Source organism: Bison bison, unplaced genomic scaffold, assembly GCF_000754665.1.
Source record: "Bison bison bison isolate TAMUID 2011002044 unplaced genomic scaffold, Bison_UMD1.0 scf7180017864248, whole genome shotgun sequence".
NCBI lineage: Eukaryota > Metazoa > Chordata > Mammalia > Artiodactyla > Bovidae > Bison > Bison bison.
The window spans coordinates 1,620,759-1,639,404 of NW_011494820.1; the positions used below are offsets into that span (position 1 = coordinate 1,620,759).

The window sequence follows — 18,646 nt, forward strand, 5'->3', positions numbered from 1 at the left end:
GGCCCTCGGACTGCGCGGCGGACGCTTCGCGGCCGGGTCGGCCTGGGGGGCGATCTGCGGCCTTCGAGGCCCGGCGCCCCCTTTTCTTTGACCTCAAAGGCCGGGAGGAGGCGGGCCGTGCCTGAATGGGTTCATTTGTTCGTTCATTCATTCAGCCTGAGCCGGGAGCGGCTCCTCTGGTGGGGTGATAACGGCGGGGGGGGCGCCGCCCCCGCCTCTTTAGACATTTTTTTAATTGGTTCGGTCCCCACAGCAACCCCTACCAAGAGCTGCCGGTTTAGATGGGGAAGCGGAGGCACGGAGAGGTTAGATCACTTGAATTGATCCTGGACCACCTGGCCGGGACACCCTGCCCTTCTATAGCAGAGAACAAGGGGGCCAGGGAAAAGGCCTGAAGGATAGGGAAAGGGGGTAATGGTCATAAGAAATGACTGTCAGGCAGGGGCAGGCTTGGGTTTTGAGGTTGGAGGCTTCTAGATGGAAGGAATATCTTGCTGGGTAAGCCACCACTGGATTTCTCAATATAGCTTCTAGTCTTTTTCTAATCAGTCTTCAGGGCTTTGTCCCCGCAACCAATGCCCTGTTTCCCAGGTTCCAGCCCAGGCTGGTTGACCTTGAATGGGTCACTTAGCCTGAACCTCCCTTCTGCACTTCTGTGTAATTTCATTCATAAGAGGCCCCACTTGTTTATTGGGTTGTTGCAAGAAGTGTTGTGGGAGTCCCTCGCTTTCAACAGGAGCCGGCACAGAGTAAGCTCTGTCAGTGGGTCGTTGTCACTAGTCAGGGATTTCTCCCTTCACTTGCTGAGATGCCTCTGTCAGACGGGAAGTTAGCTCTCAGAGCGTCTTCGCCATGTCTGTGAAATAGGAAAATGGAAATGGGAAAAATCATGTCTTTCCTAAACATTGTAAAGGTTTAAGCTCCTGTCGTGTGTGTTGCTTCATACAGTCTTTCAGCAGCCCCGGGAGACAGAGCTGCTTTTACAGCGCTTCTTTTAAGGGATTCTGAGAAAATGGCCTCAGAGAAGCAAAATAGATTGTCCAAGATCAACAGTATTGTCTTACTCTTTCTTAGCCAACACACACCTGTGAGGTTATGTGGGCAGAGGTCCCCTTAAAATAAACCGGCCTTCTTCTGAAGTGCCATGCCAGATTATGGATCACTGCTTGGTTACTCTGAGGATTAAGTGGAATAGATCAGGCTTTGTGGGCATTAGTTGTCACTCTTAGTGTCTTTTTCCCCCTCTTTTCATTACAGGTCAGAGAAACATGGCAGCAAGGAGAATCGCACAGGAGACTTTTGATGCTGTATTGCAGGAAAAAGCTAACCGATATATGGACCCCAGTGGTGAGGCTGTAGGTGAAACTCTTCAGTTTAAAGCCCAAGGTAAATTAAAGTACGTGGTTTTGGGGGGAGTGAGGTGGGTGGGTGGAGCATGTATTTAGAATTGGGGCCCAACCTGCAACTCCTCAGATTTTACCTTCTTAAGTGGAGATAAAATTTTCTCTTGGTCCACCTGTTAAATCATTATGTAGAAGGAGGTATTGTCATTATCCAGAGCTTCTCCCCAGGCACCCTGCCCCACCTAAAGAAGGGTTCTTAAATAAATTGCCTGACTCCATGCCCACTATCACTACCCAGGTTTGAGCTCTTATCAGGTCTTACCTGGATTATTGCAGTAATCTCCTCGTGAAATGTCTTTCAGTTCCTGGCTTCATTCCCTCAAATCTTCTCTCCCCACAGATCTGTTAATGCTAACTTTGCGGGACCAAGGCCAAGCTTAGGCTCCTGGGGCTCCCTATTTTGGTTTTACATCCTCAGATAAGTGCAGGAGCAGCCAAGTAACTGGTATGCAAGACAGGAGGGCCTTGGAGCCTTGTGGAGCTGCTGAATGTAGGCCCTGCCTGAAAACGTTCCTTTTGTAAAGTTTTGAAGCATCCTGTCAGCAGGATAAAAAATGGTCCTAGTGTAAATGGCAGGACAACCTGGAGGCCCCACCCCACAGTGCATGAGGCTCTTAGCTCTCATCCTCTGCCTTAGGCCTGTTGTTTCACCGATACTGTGTGCCTGTCTGTGTTGTGAATCCCTCGTCTCAGCTCTGTGTGATGAACTCCCTCAGTAAGACCTGGTGCACAGGTGTCTTCCCGCAGGAGGCCCTGGTAGGCCTGGATTGATTTACACTGTGTACTGGGTCCCCGCTGTGGGCTGGCCTCCTCCAGGCCTCCTTTGGCCTGTACTGTGTGCTGCTGCACTAGCCCTTGAGCCAGGCTTGCTGTAGAGAAGGCTTCCTCAGTGTTGGCTGGATGAGTCTGAGTGCTTGGGGTGGGGATAACTTATTATGTGCTTGGACCCAGAGAAACGGAGGCTTGGAAGCTGTCTCCAAAGTCTGAGTTTTCAAAAATGGTATGAGCAGCAGACAAAACCTTTCCTGTTACAAAAGATTGGAAGGATTAAGTAGTTAAGAACAGAATGTCGGGACTTCCCTGGCCATCCAGTGGTTAAGACTCCACTCTCCTAAGGCAGGGTTTGATCCCTGGTTGGGGAACTGAGATCCCACATGCCACACTGCGGGGCCAAAGAAAAGAATAGGATGTAAAAAGCCTCTTTGCTGCTTCCTTATTCCTCGGAAGTAACTGTATCTGTGGTGGTTTGTGCAGCCTTTAATTCTTTTAGCCATATATGAATCCTGAATACTTCATGTGTTTTTACATATAAAAACATGTATGTGTGTGTACATATGTACATACGTGTATGTGTGTACGTAAAAACACATGTATGTATATCTATGTCTGTATATATATATATATATATTTGGAGATTTCAATTGGTTTATCTTGTCTAGAGACTCAAACACTAACACATATCTTAAGTTACCTCAAGAAAGGTTGGGGGAGGGGGGAGACTGTGAACCCAGTAGGACACTAGATGGTTCTGGAACCATCTCTGTGTCATAGAGCTGCATTGGTCAGCCTTTCTCTGTCTGCTGCATTTTTCTGAGGCCTTGTAAACTAGGTCCTATTGGGCAGAATCCAGCCACCGCTCTTCCTCTAATGCTCCCACCGTAACCAGGCCATCGGAAACCATCAGTATCTGGATCATCTTGGTGGACTCCTTGCTGGAACTTCCACTCTTGTCCCTTGCAGTCTGTTCCCCACACAGCAGCCAGTGAGGTCATCCTTTTGCTCCAACCCCCCCATGGCTTTCTGTCTCATTCATAGTAAACTCTGGAGTCCTGTCAAGGGCCTGGCTTGATCTGGTTTGCACCCACTTCTGTTTGCATCTCCTGTCATAGTAGTTCACCAATTTTGCTGCACATTAGAATCCTTTGGGGGCTGTTTAAAAGCCCTAATGCCCAGGTCACATCTCATCCTGGTTAATTAAGTCAGGATGCCCCGGGCCTTCAGTGTGCAGGAGAATCTAGGTGCTGCACCGCTTTGTCCCTCCTTCCCTCTCCATTCTCACCACATTTGTCCTGTACTCATCTCAGGGCTTAGTCCTCACACTCCCTCTACCTGGTAGGCTTTCCCCATAACTGCACATTCTGACCCCTCACGCCAGGCCTCTGCTACTCAGATACATTGTTGTTAGAGCTGCTCACCTGACCAGCCTGTTTAAAAATGGCTTTCCCTCTTCACATTCCCGCCGGTTTGGCATTTTCTTACACCTGAAGAATTTTTTATTATTTGGCTTCCTCAACTGAAAAGTCCAGGAAAGTAGGGACTTTGCTGTGTCTTCCCTGCTATAACTTCAGGGCCTAGATCAGTGCCCATATACAGTAGGTGCTTAGTAAGTACTTGTTGGACAGATAAACTTGGATTTATTCAAAGCTCTTGTTTCCTGTGGCCTGTTGACCCGTCACTACTTACTGGCATCTTTCTCTCTCTTTTACGATTGACTTTTTGACTAGGTAATAGATTCTGGTTCAGAAAGTAAGAAAGGTACTCTGTACAGATGTCCCCCTGAGGCCCTCTGTCCCTGTGTGCCTGTAGTTCTCTTCTGTTTTTGACTTCTTACAGTTTCTTTCTTTTTGGCTGCCATGCTGCATATGGAATTTCAGTTTCCTGACCAGGGACTTAACCCAGGTTCTTGGCAGTGAAAGCGTGGAGTCCTAACCACTGGACCGCCAGGGAATTCCCCTTTCAGTTTCTTTATGCGTGAGTGAACACATGCAAACATAGTTTCCTATTTTTCTCATTTCTGCACGGTGGAGGACAAAAGCACGCACTGTTCAGTTTCCACTGTGGTTTCTGCTGCCATGGCCTGTTTAACTTCTGCCTTCCCTCTTGTTTGCTCAGTCTCTCTTCAGGTATTGGTTGGCTTAACGACCCTTTCTGGGGGAGCCTGTCAGCCGCCTTTGGATCAGGTGCTCAGCTAAGGTCCGGCCAGCAGTGGTGGGTGCAGTGTCAGATGTAGCTCCCGCCTCAGTGGCACTGTGGGCCGAAGTTCCTCAGGGGAAGCAGGGGAGGCAGGCAGCCTCTAGAAAACCTGTCTGCTGTGTGATAGAAGTAGAAATACACAAGCGTTCTGGTCACAGTAAAGAGGACCAGGTTATTTGGGAGCCAAATGCCCATCCCTGAGTCTAAAAGAAGGCTTGTAAAACAGAAAGTGAAGTGAAAGTGAAAGTTGCTAGTTGTGTCCAACTCTGCCACCCCATGGAACTCTCCAGGCCAGAATACTGAAGTGGGTAGCCGTTCCTTCTCCAGGGGATCTTCCCAACCCAGGGATCAAACCCAGATCTCCTGCATTGCAGGCAGATTCTTTGCCAGCTGAGCCACCAGGGAAGCCTTGTAAAACAGAGGTAGGGCAAAAGATCTGGATGAGTGAGCAGCACTGCTGCCTAGCCTCCATGGACTGTCGTCAGGCCAGATAGGCCCAGTACTCAGAGCTCTTCTGTTTGCATAAGTAGAAACCTAGGTTTTTAAGTGAAACCACACATATTTTCCATGTGAGTTTCTAAAATGCACTCTGACTGGGAAAGCACCCTGCTGGTGGTCTGCAGATCACCCACTTGCAGCCTCTGGTCTGACACGTACCTTTGTGTTTCTTTTTGGATTGTTTATTTCAGATCTTCTAAGGACAGTCCCAAGAGCCAGAGCAGATATGTTTGATGACATTCACAGTGACAGCAGGTACACTCTGGGTACATCTGTAACTCATCCTCGAGACACTGGGAGAGAAGGCCTGAGAGGTGATATATTTCCAGGACCTTCCTTCAGGTCAAACAACCCTTCTGTAAGTGAAGACAGCTACTTTCGCAAAGAATGTGGTCGGGATCTGGAATTTTCCCACCCTAACTCCCGAGACCAGGTCTTTGGCCACCGGAAACTGGGACATTTCCGTTCTCAGGACTGGAAATTTGCACTCCATGGCTCTTGGGAACAAGACTTTGCCCACTCAGTTTCTCAAGAATCCTCTTGGTCACAGGAGTATAGTTTTGGCCCTTCTGCATTACTGGGGAACTTTGGCTCCTCCAGGCTGATTGAGAAAGAGTGCTTGGAGAAAGAGAGTCATGATTATGACGGGGACCGTCCAGGGGAGGCAGACTCTGTGCTCAGGGGCAGCAGCCAAGCCCAGGGCAGAGGCCGAGGCCTAAACCTTGCCGACCAGGAGGGTGCTGTCTTGGGAAAGGGGGAGACTCAAGGCCTGCTCACTTCTAAGGTGGGGGTTGGGAAACTTGTCATGCTGAGAAACGTGAGCACGAAAAAGGTACCCACTATGAGTCGTATCACTCCCAAAACTCAGGGCACTAACCAAATCCAGAAAACCACCTCAAGTCCTGATGTGACCCTGGTGACCAACCCAGGGACAGAAGAGGTCCAGTTCCCTACCCGGAAAGTCCCTCTGGGGCTTGATCTGAAGGATGTCCGGCTTCCCAGGAGAAAGATGAGCTTCGACATCATAGATAAGTCAGATGTCTTCTCGAGATTTGGGATAGAAATAATAAAGTGGGCAGGATTCCACACCATAAAAGATGATGTTAAATTTTCCCAACTTTTCCAGACTCTCTTTGAACTTGAAACAGAAACCTGTGCTAAAATGCTTGCCTCATTCAAATGCTCCTTAAAACCAGAGCACAGAGATTTTTGCTTTTTTACTATCAAATTTTTAAAGCACTCCGCTTTGAAAACACCCAGAGTTGATAATGAGTTTTTAAACATGCTTTTAGACAAAGGTGCTGTGAAGACCAAAAATTGCTTTTTTGAAATCATAAAGCCCTTTGATAAATACATAATGAGACTACAAGACCGGCTGCTGAAGAGTGTCACGCCCCTGCTCATGGCCTGCAATGCCTACGAGCTGAGTGTGAAGATGAAGACCCTCACTAACCCCCTGGACTTGGCTATTGCCCTAGAGACCACCAATTCTCTCTGCCGGAAGTCTTTAGCTCTTCTGGGACAGACATTCTCCTTGGCCTCTTCCTTCCGGCAAGAGAAAATCCTGGAAGCTGTTGGCCTCCAAGATATAGCTCCATCTCCTGCCGCATTTCCAAACTTCGAGGACTCTACTCTGTTTGGGAGAGAGTACATCGATCACCTGAAGGCCTGGCTGGTCAGCAGTGGGTGTCCACTCCAGGTGAAGAAAGCTGAATCCGAGCCGACCCGAGATGAGGAGAAAGCTGTTCCTTCTACAAAACCTGAAATTCAGGCCCAGGCGCCGAGTGGTCTGAGTGATGGTAAGGACAGCAGCGGCAGTTTCTGTTTGTTGTGATTTGTTTGCTTTTTTATGATGTCTCTCACTTTCTGATATTTTTACATAGAAGTTCTTTAGCCAGTTGGAAACAAATCAGAATTTTAGGAGAAAACTCACAGTGACTGCCACTCATTCATACGTGCCTGCCACTCATTCTTTAAGTATTGCTTTATTATCTGGGTTGTTTGTATCATCTTACAGCCAAGGTTAAGAAGCCTTGTTCCAAAAGTATCCCTTCTCTGCCCCGCCCCTCCACCCCCCAGCCCCGAGTTATTACTTGAAAGTAAATACAGGCCACAGTCTCCAAGGATCCCCCAGGCTTCCGAGGGGAAGAAATCACAAACCCAGCCCCTCCTGTGCTGGGATTAAGGGGATATAGGAGAGGCCCCAGCCCAGCATGGGGAGTCAAGAAGGTTATTTCTGAACTGTTCTGAGGGCTAGGTGGTGGAGGCACCTTTTCACCTGCTCACTTTTCTAGACTAGCTAGAGGTTGAGAGATCACTTCAGTATACCTGGTAACCTGCAGTTAACGAGTTGGCTTACTGGGGAGGGGAAAGACAAAGAAGAAGGTAATAGAAATAGAAGTGACTGGCTGTGTAGTGTCCCTTTCCCTCCCCCTGCACTCCCAGGATGGATGTTTTCACAGCCCAGAAAGCCCAGAAGTCATGAGCACACATAGTGGCCGTTGAGGAAGTCCCTTTTTCCTCTGATACAGTTCTTGGCTTCCATTGCTCCAGTCAAGTTGGTAAGTTGCATTTGTCCCTGAATCTCCTCAAGTCTTCACCCTTGTGGAGCCCTGACTGCCACGGGCACTGGACAGGTCCCTCTAGGGATGGGCAGCCACACCTACTGCCAGAGAGGGAGCCTTGCAGAAGTGAGCTCAGGGCTGAAGTGGGAACTCTTCCTCACATCCCCCGAGATAGTGGGGTGGAAAGTCTGTGTAACAGTGATACTGAGAGGAACGAAAAAGTCCCCCACAACCTAAAGTTGCCCGCGACCACCCCCTGGTTGTGCTGCTGTGCACGCGTGCCTGGAGCTGCCATCTTGCTGTACTGAGAACACTGCAGTCTGCTCCTCTACAGGATTATCAAGGGCTCTTTGCTGTGTTTCTGCAGCATTTGCTGCATCTCCCTTGATGTTGGAGTCATAGTGCCTTTTATTAAAGGCTTCTGAGCCTGAGCAGAGCTGGGTCCCTGTGAAATTGGCATCTGCCAAGCGTTGGCTCCTTGTCTAGTCATCAGGTAGATGGCGCCAGTTCCACATCTTATGGGGCACAGGCTGCCACTACTTCCATTACTGTTAGAAATGCTGGGATGATATCTTTGGTTGAATTTCTTGCTGCTTACTATTATTTTCATTAAAAAAAAAATGTGAATCCTCCTTGAAAGGAGATATCCACAGAAAGATTGCTGGGCCAAAGGTAAGATCCACTTTCTGGCCCTTACCTGTGGTCATCTTCTCTAGAGTTGGTTGCAGTGATGCACGAATTTCATTGTCTTTGAAAGCCTCTGACTTTGAAGCTCTTACTGTTTTTGTAAAATCATGTAAAACTAGCAGTTCTATAAAGTGAGAGCCAACAACAAAAAAAGAAAGTAATTTCAGAGGGGAAATGAAATGACAGTTGAAGGATTGACGTGTTCTGTGTTAAGAACTCAGACTAATGTTGAGAATGTCGATACCATGCCACAACAAACTGGAAAACCTCTCCAGATCAGGGCTGATTTTTATTGAATGAATGAACAGATAGACCATCTGCGCTATTAAAACTAGCAAATATCAAAGGAACTTCACACTTAAAAAAATGTTTTTTTTCAACCATTCAACAGATGCTTTCTGTGAACACCTGTCTTGGAAGTATTGACGTTTTTTAATATTAACTTTTTTAATTGGACAATTTTTCTTTGTGAGCTTATATATGTTTTCTGATTATACATCACATGTGTTTATTTTTTATAGGTAAAACACACAGAAAAGTGAAATCCCTGCTAAATCTACCACCCATAGATAACCTTTGTTAACTTTCTGGTATATTCCTGTCTAATCTTTTTTTCTGTGTGTCTATTTATTTGTACCTCTTCTTCTTTCTTCATATTGCAAATTACAGTTTAGATATACTTTTTACATTATTTTATACCTAGCTACATTTTATATCTTTCTCTTTTCTCCTTAATATTGTGAACAAGTTAAGCTGTATGCAAAAAGTGATAAAGAGTTGCTACATACTATTTCCTTCTATAGAATATTGCTCTGTACAGTCACTAAGTTTGCGACTGTTTCTCTCCTATTGATTATGCTACTATAGCCTTTGAGAGGATATTTTGTATATTGGTTTGTAGAATAACAGGCCCTTTCCCTCTTCAATGCTGGTCTCTTGTGAAGGAAGATTTCAGTTGCTGGTGCCTGCTTAGGCTCCATCTTAGGCTCTATCCTGATCTTCCCAGGCCCCATGTGGTCCAGTGTGTTTCTCAGAGAAGACCTTCTGTGTGTTCCAGAGGTCCCCCAGCGAGCAGATCACAAGGTGGTGGACATCATTGACCAGCTGGTCGCACGTGTCATTGGAGGCAGCCTGTCTCCCAAAGAGAGAGCTCTTCTCAAGGAGGACCCTGCTTACTGGTAGGTCTCTAAATGGTGCTCTTCTGAATCCCTCCTGTAAAGTACAGGGCAGTGTTTCTGTTGCTCTGATGGTGTCCAGAGAAGAAAGTGAAGTGTTTATTTTGAGCTTTGGTGTGTGTCAGTAGGAAGAGTATGAGGGTGGGTCAGGTTCATATGGGTTCAGACTCCTTGTCTGTGCTGATTTGAGGATGAGGTGAGAGACACGTGCAAAGAATGAGTGTAAGATGAGGCATACGTCACGGCAGTTGTTTGTGACTTATTGCTACTCTCTGTTCAACTGTCTTCCTTTTGTCTTATTGCCTTTTCGCTTGAATAGAACAATTTTTTAAAATTAAAGTTTCTGCCATAAATATTAATACAGCATTTGCTTATTAGAAAAGGAGAAGAAGAATAGAAAGTTGGGTGAAGCCACCTGTGCTCTTACTGGCACTCACTGGCATCTGGGAGTATTTGTTAGCAGTCTTTCTGCTCATTGGAGGCTCTCTGGTTTCTCACGCAGTTGTAATTATGCTGTGATATACCCAACTCCTTTTACACAGGAAAGTGCTCATGTTTCCTGCTTTTTGAAGACATTTCAGATGGCTGTGTTTACTGGTCTGAAAAATAGATGATCAGTTTATTTAGCCATTCCTCTCTGTTGGATTTTTAGATTTTTTGTTTTTTAAATAACATGCCCTTCCCTTATTTTTTAAATTTTAAAAAATTATGTATTTACTTGACTGAGTCAAGTCTTAGTTGCGTCCTGTGGGGTCTTTGAGGCACGTGGACTCCAGTTGTGGCATATAGGCTCAGTAGTTGTGTGTGGGCTTAGTTCTCTGCGGCATGTGGGATCTTCGTTCTCCAACCAACTATTGAACCTGTGTCCCCTGTATAGTACGGTAGATTCATTTTTTAAAATTTATTTATTTTTGGCTACACTGGGTGTCTATTGCTGTGTGCAGGCCTTCTCTAGTCGTGGTGAGCGGGGATGGCCCTTCGTTGCAGGGCTCGGGTTTTCCATTGGTGTGACTTCCGTTGCAGAGCATGGGCTCTCGGTGCATGGGCTTCAGCAGTTGCAGTATGTGGGCTCAGGAGGTGTGGCCCATAGGCCTAATGCCGCATGGCATGTGGAATCTTTCCCAACCAGGGATCAAACCCGTGTCTGCTGCATTCGTAGGTGAATTTGGACCAGCAGGGAAATCCCTGAATTTTCTGTTCTTGCTGATGTAATTATTAAAGATGCTTGAAAGGTAAAAATTTCTGTGTAACGGTGCCAGAGCTTTGGTGGTAACCAGTATGATTGCCGGGAGGAGAGTTAGAAATTGTTATGTTTTTATTTTGACAGGATTCTTGAATTCACCGAGGTCATGTTCATATGTTGAATAAGGCATATAACTTAAAAGTTAAAAAAAAACCCAATAGCCTAATTGCCCCAGTATCACTTATTGAATGCTTTTCATTTAGCAAATCTTTTGCTTTTTGTGCACTTGGTACCATTCTAAGCACTTTACTGATTGAAGTACTAGCTGGCCAAACCCTCATAAACAACCTCTTGAAGTAGATATGTTGTCATCTTTACAGACAGACAGAAAACTTGAGGCTTAAAGAGGCCTCTTGCCTGGAGGATACACAGCTAGTAACCGACAGAGCTGAGAGTCACACTCAGGTGCTGTGGTCTCAGCCAGTGCTTATGCTGAAGGAAGGAGGCTGGGTAGCCTCAGACTGACAGAGGAAAGCAGGGACCAGTTCCTCTGGGTAGGATGTCATGTAGACCTGAGAGACCCGGGCAGTTTCCAGGGGATTGTCGAGGTCACTGGGCTGGAGGGAAGGGGGACGCTGAGAGGACTGGGAGCATGTGTCCCTGCCTCGTGACTGCTGCACACTCCCCCCAGGCTCCCGGTCACTGACAGCCGGGGGTGGTGGACAGAATCAGAGCCAGGCTTGGGGGTATGTGTGGTGGTGGTGGGCGGGCCTGCAAATCAAAAGTAAGCATGTATTTGAGGAAAATTGGCATCATGAAAGAGAATCACCAAACTCAACAGATCTGACACCTAAGACAAGAGTTACTGTAAGAAAAAGAAGATTGTCTAAAAATACATATGTGATTAATAGTCTTAGATGGACAATAGTATATTATATCTATGAAATAGGAACTGCTTATTATGGAAAATAGCCAGTTGAGGATCTTGGAATTGAAGAATGTGATTGTTGAAATAATCTCAGTGGTTGGCTGAGGAGCAGCCAACCTGAATGAGGAGCAGATTAGGGAGCTGACTCAGAGATTTGATCACCTGTGAACTCCTTCAGAGTTACCCAGAGCCTGTAAGAAGAAAGAGTGTGCAAAGAAACAGTGTTAAAAAAAAAAAAAGCAAACTTAGGTTTAAATTCTTAAGTCAAAGTGGTATTTGTATGTGATTTACCAAAAAAATCAACGTTATAACAAAAGGCAAAATGTTTCTGCCATGGTCCATTCTCATGCCAGTTCCACTCTTTTTTTTTTTTTTTTGGCCATGCCAGTGCAGCCTGTGGGATCATTCCCCAACCAGGAATCAAACCCATGCCCCTCCTACAGTAGATGATTGGAGTCTTAACCACTGGTCTGCCAGAGACGTCCCTGAGTTTGCTCCTTAGAGACAGTCACTTTTAGTTCTTTAAGCTACTTTTAACAGTTAACTGTTATATCCCTAGAGATGACACACCGATGTTGTCTTTTTTTTTTTTTTAAATGTCTGAGCTGTGCGTCTTGTGAGATATTAATTCCCCAACCAGGGATCGAACCCAGGTCCTGGCAGTGAAAGCACCAAGTCCAAACCACTGGCCCACCAGGGAATTTCCCAAAGCATTTTCTTCATAACGAAAAGTGTATAATTCAAGCCTCACGGCAACATGGTGAAATAACTTATCGTTATCACGCATCCCATCTTATAGATGGAGAAACTGAGGCACAGAAAGACTCAGTAAATCTCACAGCTAGTGAGTGACTGCACTGGGATTTGAACCTGGCAGGCTAGCTCAGGAGTACACTGTGCTTTTGATGTTATGCTCCGCTAGAGCTGGGGGAAGTGGGCTTGTGACTGATGTGTTGAACCTGCACTTGGCATCAGAATCAACCTCAGAAAAGGGACTCCTGTGGTGGGGATCTGGTCACCTGGCATTTACTCCACTTTCTGCCGTGAATGGGGGCTACATTTGACTTGAGAGCTGGCGCATCCCTGTTGGTCCGCCTTCCCTCCTGTGGGAACCTAGGCTGGTTAGGGTGCAGTCTTACAGGATGCTGCTGCCGCCTGGCAGAGTGTCTCGGGCAGCAGGGGAGCCAGCACAGCCTGTTCCCCCAGATCCAGCCAGACCTTGACTGTGTAGTGAGCGTCGGCAGGAGCTCCATACAGAGCCGCCCGCCAGGGACACGCCACATCACACAGAGCTGCCAGCATCCTGCTGTGCACTGCCACCTCATGGCCAGTCTGGCAATGGGGAACCTTATCTAATACGTGGTCTCAATAGCAGACAGTCCAAAAGCCTCGTGAAATACTGCCATACTCACCAGACGCTACTTACTCTTTAACACAAACTGAAGTTGAACGTTCACAAAAACCATGGTATGAATGAGGTCATGGGGAAAGTCACAGACCATCCCAGGAAAGGAAAATCATGTTGGCCACATTGTGCCATGCATAAAGCAACAGCCTAAATAAAACTGGCTTCTAATAACTTTCCGTATGAAAGAGAATTAGAGTTGAAATTAGAAACTCTTCAGAAGGAAGTAGCAGGTTGGGGGAAGGTACAACCTTGCATGTGTTTATCAGAAATGAAGAGTGAAGATAACCATTCAATTCATGAGGCAAAGAAAAAACGGTGAAACCATTCAATTCATGAGGCAAAGAAAAAACGGTGAAAAAAGCCCAGACTAGGAAGGAAGGGTTAATAGAGATGAAAGAAAGTGCTAATGAAATGGGCTGCAAAGTAAATAATGTGAAAGACCCCTCCATTCCCCTTTCTCACCCACTTCTTAGAGCAAATTCTTATGTTTACTTTTGATTCTTTCAACCTGTGTGAAAAACAAATATGCGTGGGTGTTATGTACACAAAGGCAGTTTCATAGGGGATGTTTCAATGTTGGATTTCTGTAGCTTGCTCTCCATGGGCTGCATCACGGATCTCTTTCTGTGCTAGTACATGTAATGTCAGTACGTGTAACTCAGACTCCTCTTTTCTGTACTCTTCTCCTTCTGACTCTGGCACATGATTTCACATCAATGGCATGCTGTCCTTAATGATGTAATTAAAAGGTCGCTGAGTGTCCACCGTTTGAAGGGTTTCACCTCCTGAAAGCAGTGTCTGGGAGCAATCCCTGCCATTCCCTGGCAGCAGAGGGCTTCCATGTGAGGCCGCCAGGAGCTGTGAGCTCCTTCACGGTGCTGAAATCGAGTAGGAATCAACCAGTGCTCCATCAAAGCTCCTAATCACCCTGTGGTCACTCTGAGCAGGACACATGGCCGGGGCCCAGCGCTGCGTCCTTGGTAGAGCTGGGCAGAGCCTCTCCATCAGCAAGGAGGCCACCAAGTAGAAAGGGTTTGCAGAAGTGTATTTACAGCAGCAATTTGGTTGTGCTGGTATGTTCACAAATGTTCTGCTGTTCCTGTTTTGTTACATAGGTTTTTGTCTGATGACAGTAGTCTGGAGTATAAATATTACAAGCTGAAGCTGGCAGAAATGCAGCGGATGAGCCAGACCTTGCCAGGAGCAGATCAGAAGCCAACGGCAGCAGAGTGTGCGGTCCGGGCTATGCTGTACGCCCGGGCGGTCCGGAGCCTCAAGAGGAGGCTCCTACCAGGGCGGCGGCGGGGGCATCTTCGAGCTCAAGGGCTCCGGGGCTGGAAAGTGAGGAGAGCCACTACCGGGACCCAGACCCTACTCTCCTCAGGCACCAGGCTGAAACACCATGGCCGGCAGGCTCCGGGCTCCCTGCAGGGCAAGTCGCCCCAGCCAGACAGAAGTGATGCTGCCAAGGACTGCCCCCCAGAGCTGGCCGGACCCTCACCTCGGGACCCCAGCCCTGAAGCCTCAGGCCCATCCCCCAAGCCAGGAGGCTTGGATGTCTCCGAAGCCCCTCAGACCTCTTCTCCCTGCCCATCTATTGATGGTGAGTGCTCACCCCTGTCTCTGTCCTCTGGGCCCCAGCCCTAGCTCTGATCCATCTCCAGGGGTCTCTGCAGAGGCAGGCAGCTTTCGTGGGCTGGGCGGGGCGGGGCCAGGCAGCAAACGGCAGCAAAGGGACCCGGCCCGGATGACACACGCCGAGGCACGCTTCTCTTGCCTCCCCAGGGGGCTGGCCCTGGAGTCCTGCTGCCCCCTCCTCTCCTGAGCGTGGATCCAGCAAGCGTGGATCCAGCACGCGTGCATGCGTGCCGCCTGCCGAGTCTGTGCTTCCCCACACAGTTCACCTTCTGGCCAGCAGGGTGTGCCACGTGCCCGTGCTTGGGGCGTTGAGCTCCTTGATCCAGTTCTCTATATTCTTGCCCCTTGTGCTTCTCATAGGGCTGCCCTGGTTCTCGTTCTATTTCCTCTTCCCTGCTAAGCTCTCTCGTTTCCTTCTTTAGAGTGACTTGCAGTTTCTTCTGTTTCTGCCAAGCATTGCCTTCACCTTCCACAACAGGGCTGCCCTATGGCCAGTGCTTCCCCTCAGCACTAGATGGGAATGTAGAGGGAAAAACATTTTTCTAGTTATTGCTATGTAACAGAAAGCATCGAGTATTGTTCCAAGTCGGCTAGGCTGGGCCTGCTAGCTGCAGGCAGTGGCCAGTAGTCAGGGACTGTTGGCTGAGGAGATGGAGCTTGTGGGCTACATGCCTGTCGCCCCCCAGCAGTAAGCCTGATGGTTGGATTGGGTATCCAGGAGACGCAGAGGAGGTGCTTGAGGTGCCTCAGGCCCAGGCTCCACGTTTCTGTCACATTCTCAGTCAGAACGAGTCCCAGGGCCAGCCCCAGTTCAAGGGGAGAAAGGAGAGCCCACCTCTGCCTGACAGAGCGGCAGAGGCATGTGGCAAAGGGTAAGACCACAGTGACGGGCCGTCGTTGTAATCAGTCTCCACAACCCCATGATGTTCACGTGGAAATTGGCAGCTCAGAACCAGTACATGACAGTTGCTTTATTTTGTAGTTGATACGAAGACAATGGAGACTGCAGAGAAACTGGCCAAATTTGTTGCTCAGGTGGGACCAGAGATTGAACAGTTCAGCATAGAAAACAGCATTGACAACCCTGACCTTTGGTACGTACCCATCACACCCCTTTGATTTATGGTCACCTCATGAGTGGTCCTGAGAGCCCATAGAGGGTCGCCTCCAGGATAGATTATGACTTCTCTTCCACTGAGCTCAGGGCTTTTCAGGAGAAGCATCTGTCTGGGGTTGTTGGAGACCTGCCCTCGTCTGGGGCGTCAGGAAAAGCCACCCCCAGAGGGAAGTTTAAGCTGGATCCAAAGGCTCAGTGGGGGGTGTTGGTCAGGGGAAGGGGGAGAGAACGCCCTGGCAGAAGGACGTGAAGGTTCCCCAGAACCTTTGCAGAGGCAGAGAGGAGAGTGTGTGCTCACCCGTGAGCCTGAGGAGGAGGGCACCATCCCTGCTGGTGCTGGCAGCTCTGGGCGAGGTGAGAGTGTGCTGCTCGTGTAGCATGGTGATGGAGTTTGGTCCCGGTGTGAGCAGCAAGCACTCCCACGTAGTAGCGGCTTGGCACCCTTGTGCATTCTTAAGTGGGGTAAATGTTCAACATTCCATAGCCCAGAGGCCAGAGAGCCCGCTCTTCTGCAGGGCGCCAATTCTCCTGAAGGGGAGGCCGCCTGAGGGCCGTGTGTTCTCAGTACTGAGCCTTAACGTGGCTGAGCTCGCTTGGAGTGGGTGGGATTCCCATGCTGTCTGGATTGCATCCTATAGCCAGCTAGGGCTTCTGGACCCTTGCCCTGTTCCCAACGTGCTGGAGAGTTGTGCCTTTACTTAAGGATACGGTTAAAAATTTTACGTTTCCTGGAACATTTCTGGGAGTCAGTGCGTCTAAGCTCTTATAGCAGATTTGGACGTTGAGTAGGTCTCCTGCACTGGGTACCTCTTGCTTCCTGTGAGACTCAGACCAGCCACATGGAGCATTGGTGGCCTTGCAGGTACTCAGCCTAGTACTGCCTTTTACAGGCCTTGGGGCTGCTGGGCCTGACAGGTCTTAGAGCTGGGCTGCCACTGCATGCAGGACCTCACACTGGCAGGGCCAGGCAAAGGGGGCAACTCAGTGAAGGGCAGGTGGGAGCATTGCAGCAGTTTTCTTTTTTCTCCCAATGCAGAAAGAGAACTCTGCATTGTCCTGCTTACTTGGCACTGGCAGGGCTTGGTGTCATTCCTCAGTCTCTGTGGCAGCCTTTTCTGAGCAGTGTTCCTCAGAAGATGCTGTCTGCTTTGTGCCCTGCAGAGAGAGCCGGAAAACTCCAGCAGCCTCAGTGGGGTGATGCATTCTCGCCCCCAGTGCTCGTAGGATAGTTGAAAATGACTGCATCCAACACCCACCTATCTAGTAGGAGGCGAGATGACTGTGTTTCTTCCCTTAGAAGAGTCACACCTGTAATGTGTTCAGTGGTTGCTTCAGTTAATTCATTTTGTGTTTGTGGTTATGTCCTCATTTTGACACAGTCAAGTTCATTTGTTTCTGCTGAGAATCTGTTTGGAGGTTTTTTTTCTTATCCTTTTTAATTTAATTTTTAAAGTAAGTACAGAATTTGTATGGCTCTAAAGTAAAAATTACAAGAGGTAGACTCAGAGAAGTCTCATTCCCCCCATCCATCAATAATAAGAAGCCATTTTCATTTATCTGTAGCATGTGTGTGTGTATTTCTCTCTCAGTTCTTCCAGCACACGTAGGTTTCTGTATGTAACAGGGGCTTTTGTCCCATGCCATTTCCCTTCACAACATGTCCAGATGTCCCTCCGCCTGTCCCACCTGTGTCCTCGCTCTCCAGTCTGTTGTGTTGCCCTCCCCATGCAGCCACATCTCACCTGGCTCCCAGTGTGCTTGAGTTATGGGTCAGCTTAAGAATACAATTAAGAGGGCTTCCCTGGCGGCCCAGGGGCTTGGGAGTGTGCCTGCCAGCACAGGGGACACAGGTGCAGTGCCTGGCCCCGGAAGATTCCGCATCCCCTGCACCGAAGCCACTGGAACCCAAGCACCCCAGAGCCTGTGCTCTGAAGCAAGAGAGGCCACCGATGAGAAGCCCACCCATCTCGGAAGAGTAGCCCCTGCTTGACGCAGCTAGAGAAGCCTGCACACAGCAACAAAGACCCAGCACAACAAAAATAAATAAATACGTCTTGGAAAGAAAGGAGTACAATTAAGAGAGCTGCACGGGCTGGACTTGCAAAGGGATCAGCCTGTCTTTGGCAGGAATTTTATCGCATCCTTCCTTGGAAAAGAAGAAACAATAAAAGAAACAGCTTGTTCAAAGTCCAAATTCTTACTTCATGGATGTAAAAAGTCCAGGTAGCTACAGGATTACTGGCGCTTTGCATAAGTGGTTCCGTGGTGTTGTGTCAGCCCACAGGAGGAAAGACCAGATTCCTAGAAGGGTGTTCATTTGGAAAAGCAGCACTGGTGATCCACACAGCCTCCTGAGCTTGTGTTCTCTCACAGGAAGCCTTATCAGTTCAGTAATGCCAGTTCATCTGCCTAGGTTAACTAATTACGCTTCATTTTGTAAGGTATACAACTCGCTCTCCTATTTTGATGTCAGTTTTTCAATAAAGTTTTGATTATGGGTGAAAAAAATACAATTAAAAATATTTCCTGTAGCATAGAACCAATTTAAATATTTTTCTAAAAAGCTGCCTAGTTGTCCCAACACCATTTGTTGAAAAGGTTGTTCTTTTTCCACCTTCATCAGATACTGTGTTTCTGGTCTTTCTCTTGATCTGTCTGTCCATAGACCAGTATCATACTGTTTTAGCTGTAGAGGCTTTACACACCTTGTAATATGCGATGAAGCTGGGCCTCTTACTGACCTTGTTCCGGGGGTGCTCCTAGATATTCTTGCATACTTAGGTTTCTGCATGCATACCTGGTGGCTCAGCCAGTAAAGAATCTGTGTGCAGTGCTGGAGACCTGAGTTTGATCCCTGAGTCAGGAAGATCCTCTGGAGAGGGAAATGGCGGCCCACTCCAGGATTCTTGTTTGGAGAATCCTGTGGACAGAGGCGGAGAAGGCGATAGCACCCCACTCCAGTACTCTTGCCTGGAAAATCCCATGGACGGAGGAGCCTGGTGGGCTGCAGTCCATGGGGTCACGAAGAGTCAGACACGACTGAGCGACTTCACTTTCATTTTTCACTTTCAT

The 18,646-nt window shown here is 48.0% G+C and overlaps 1 protein-coding gene across 4 annotated transcripts in view; it reads left to right on the forward strand.

The window, feature by feature from the left end:
- The window catches only part of SUGP2 (SURP and G patch domain containing 2), a 29,579-nt gene that overhangs the window by 709 nt on the left and 10,224 nt on the right, over positions 1-18,646 (forward strand). For 3 of the 4 annotated variants that reach the window (XR_825885.1, XM_010847269.1, XM_010847270.1), the window contains exons 2-6: positions 1,258-1,386; positions 5,066-6,673; positions 9,183-9,303; positions 13,935-14,422; positions 15,440-15,551. Coding sequence is in view for 3 of the 4 variants with exons in the window: in XM_010847269.1 (XP_010845571.1) it covers positions 1,269-1,386; positions 5,066-6,673; positions 9,183-9,303; positions 13,935-14,422; positions 15,440-15,551 (2,447 nt within the window). In the remaining variant the exon portion in view is untranslated. Of the gene's footprint in view, positions 1-126; positions 499-1,257; positions 1,387-5,065; positions 6,674-9,182; positions 9,304-13,934; positions 14,423-15,439; positions 15,552-18,646 lie in introns of those variants that run through there. The other variant, XM_010847268.1, reaches the window with a different exon arrangement.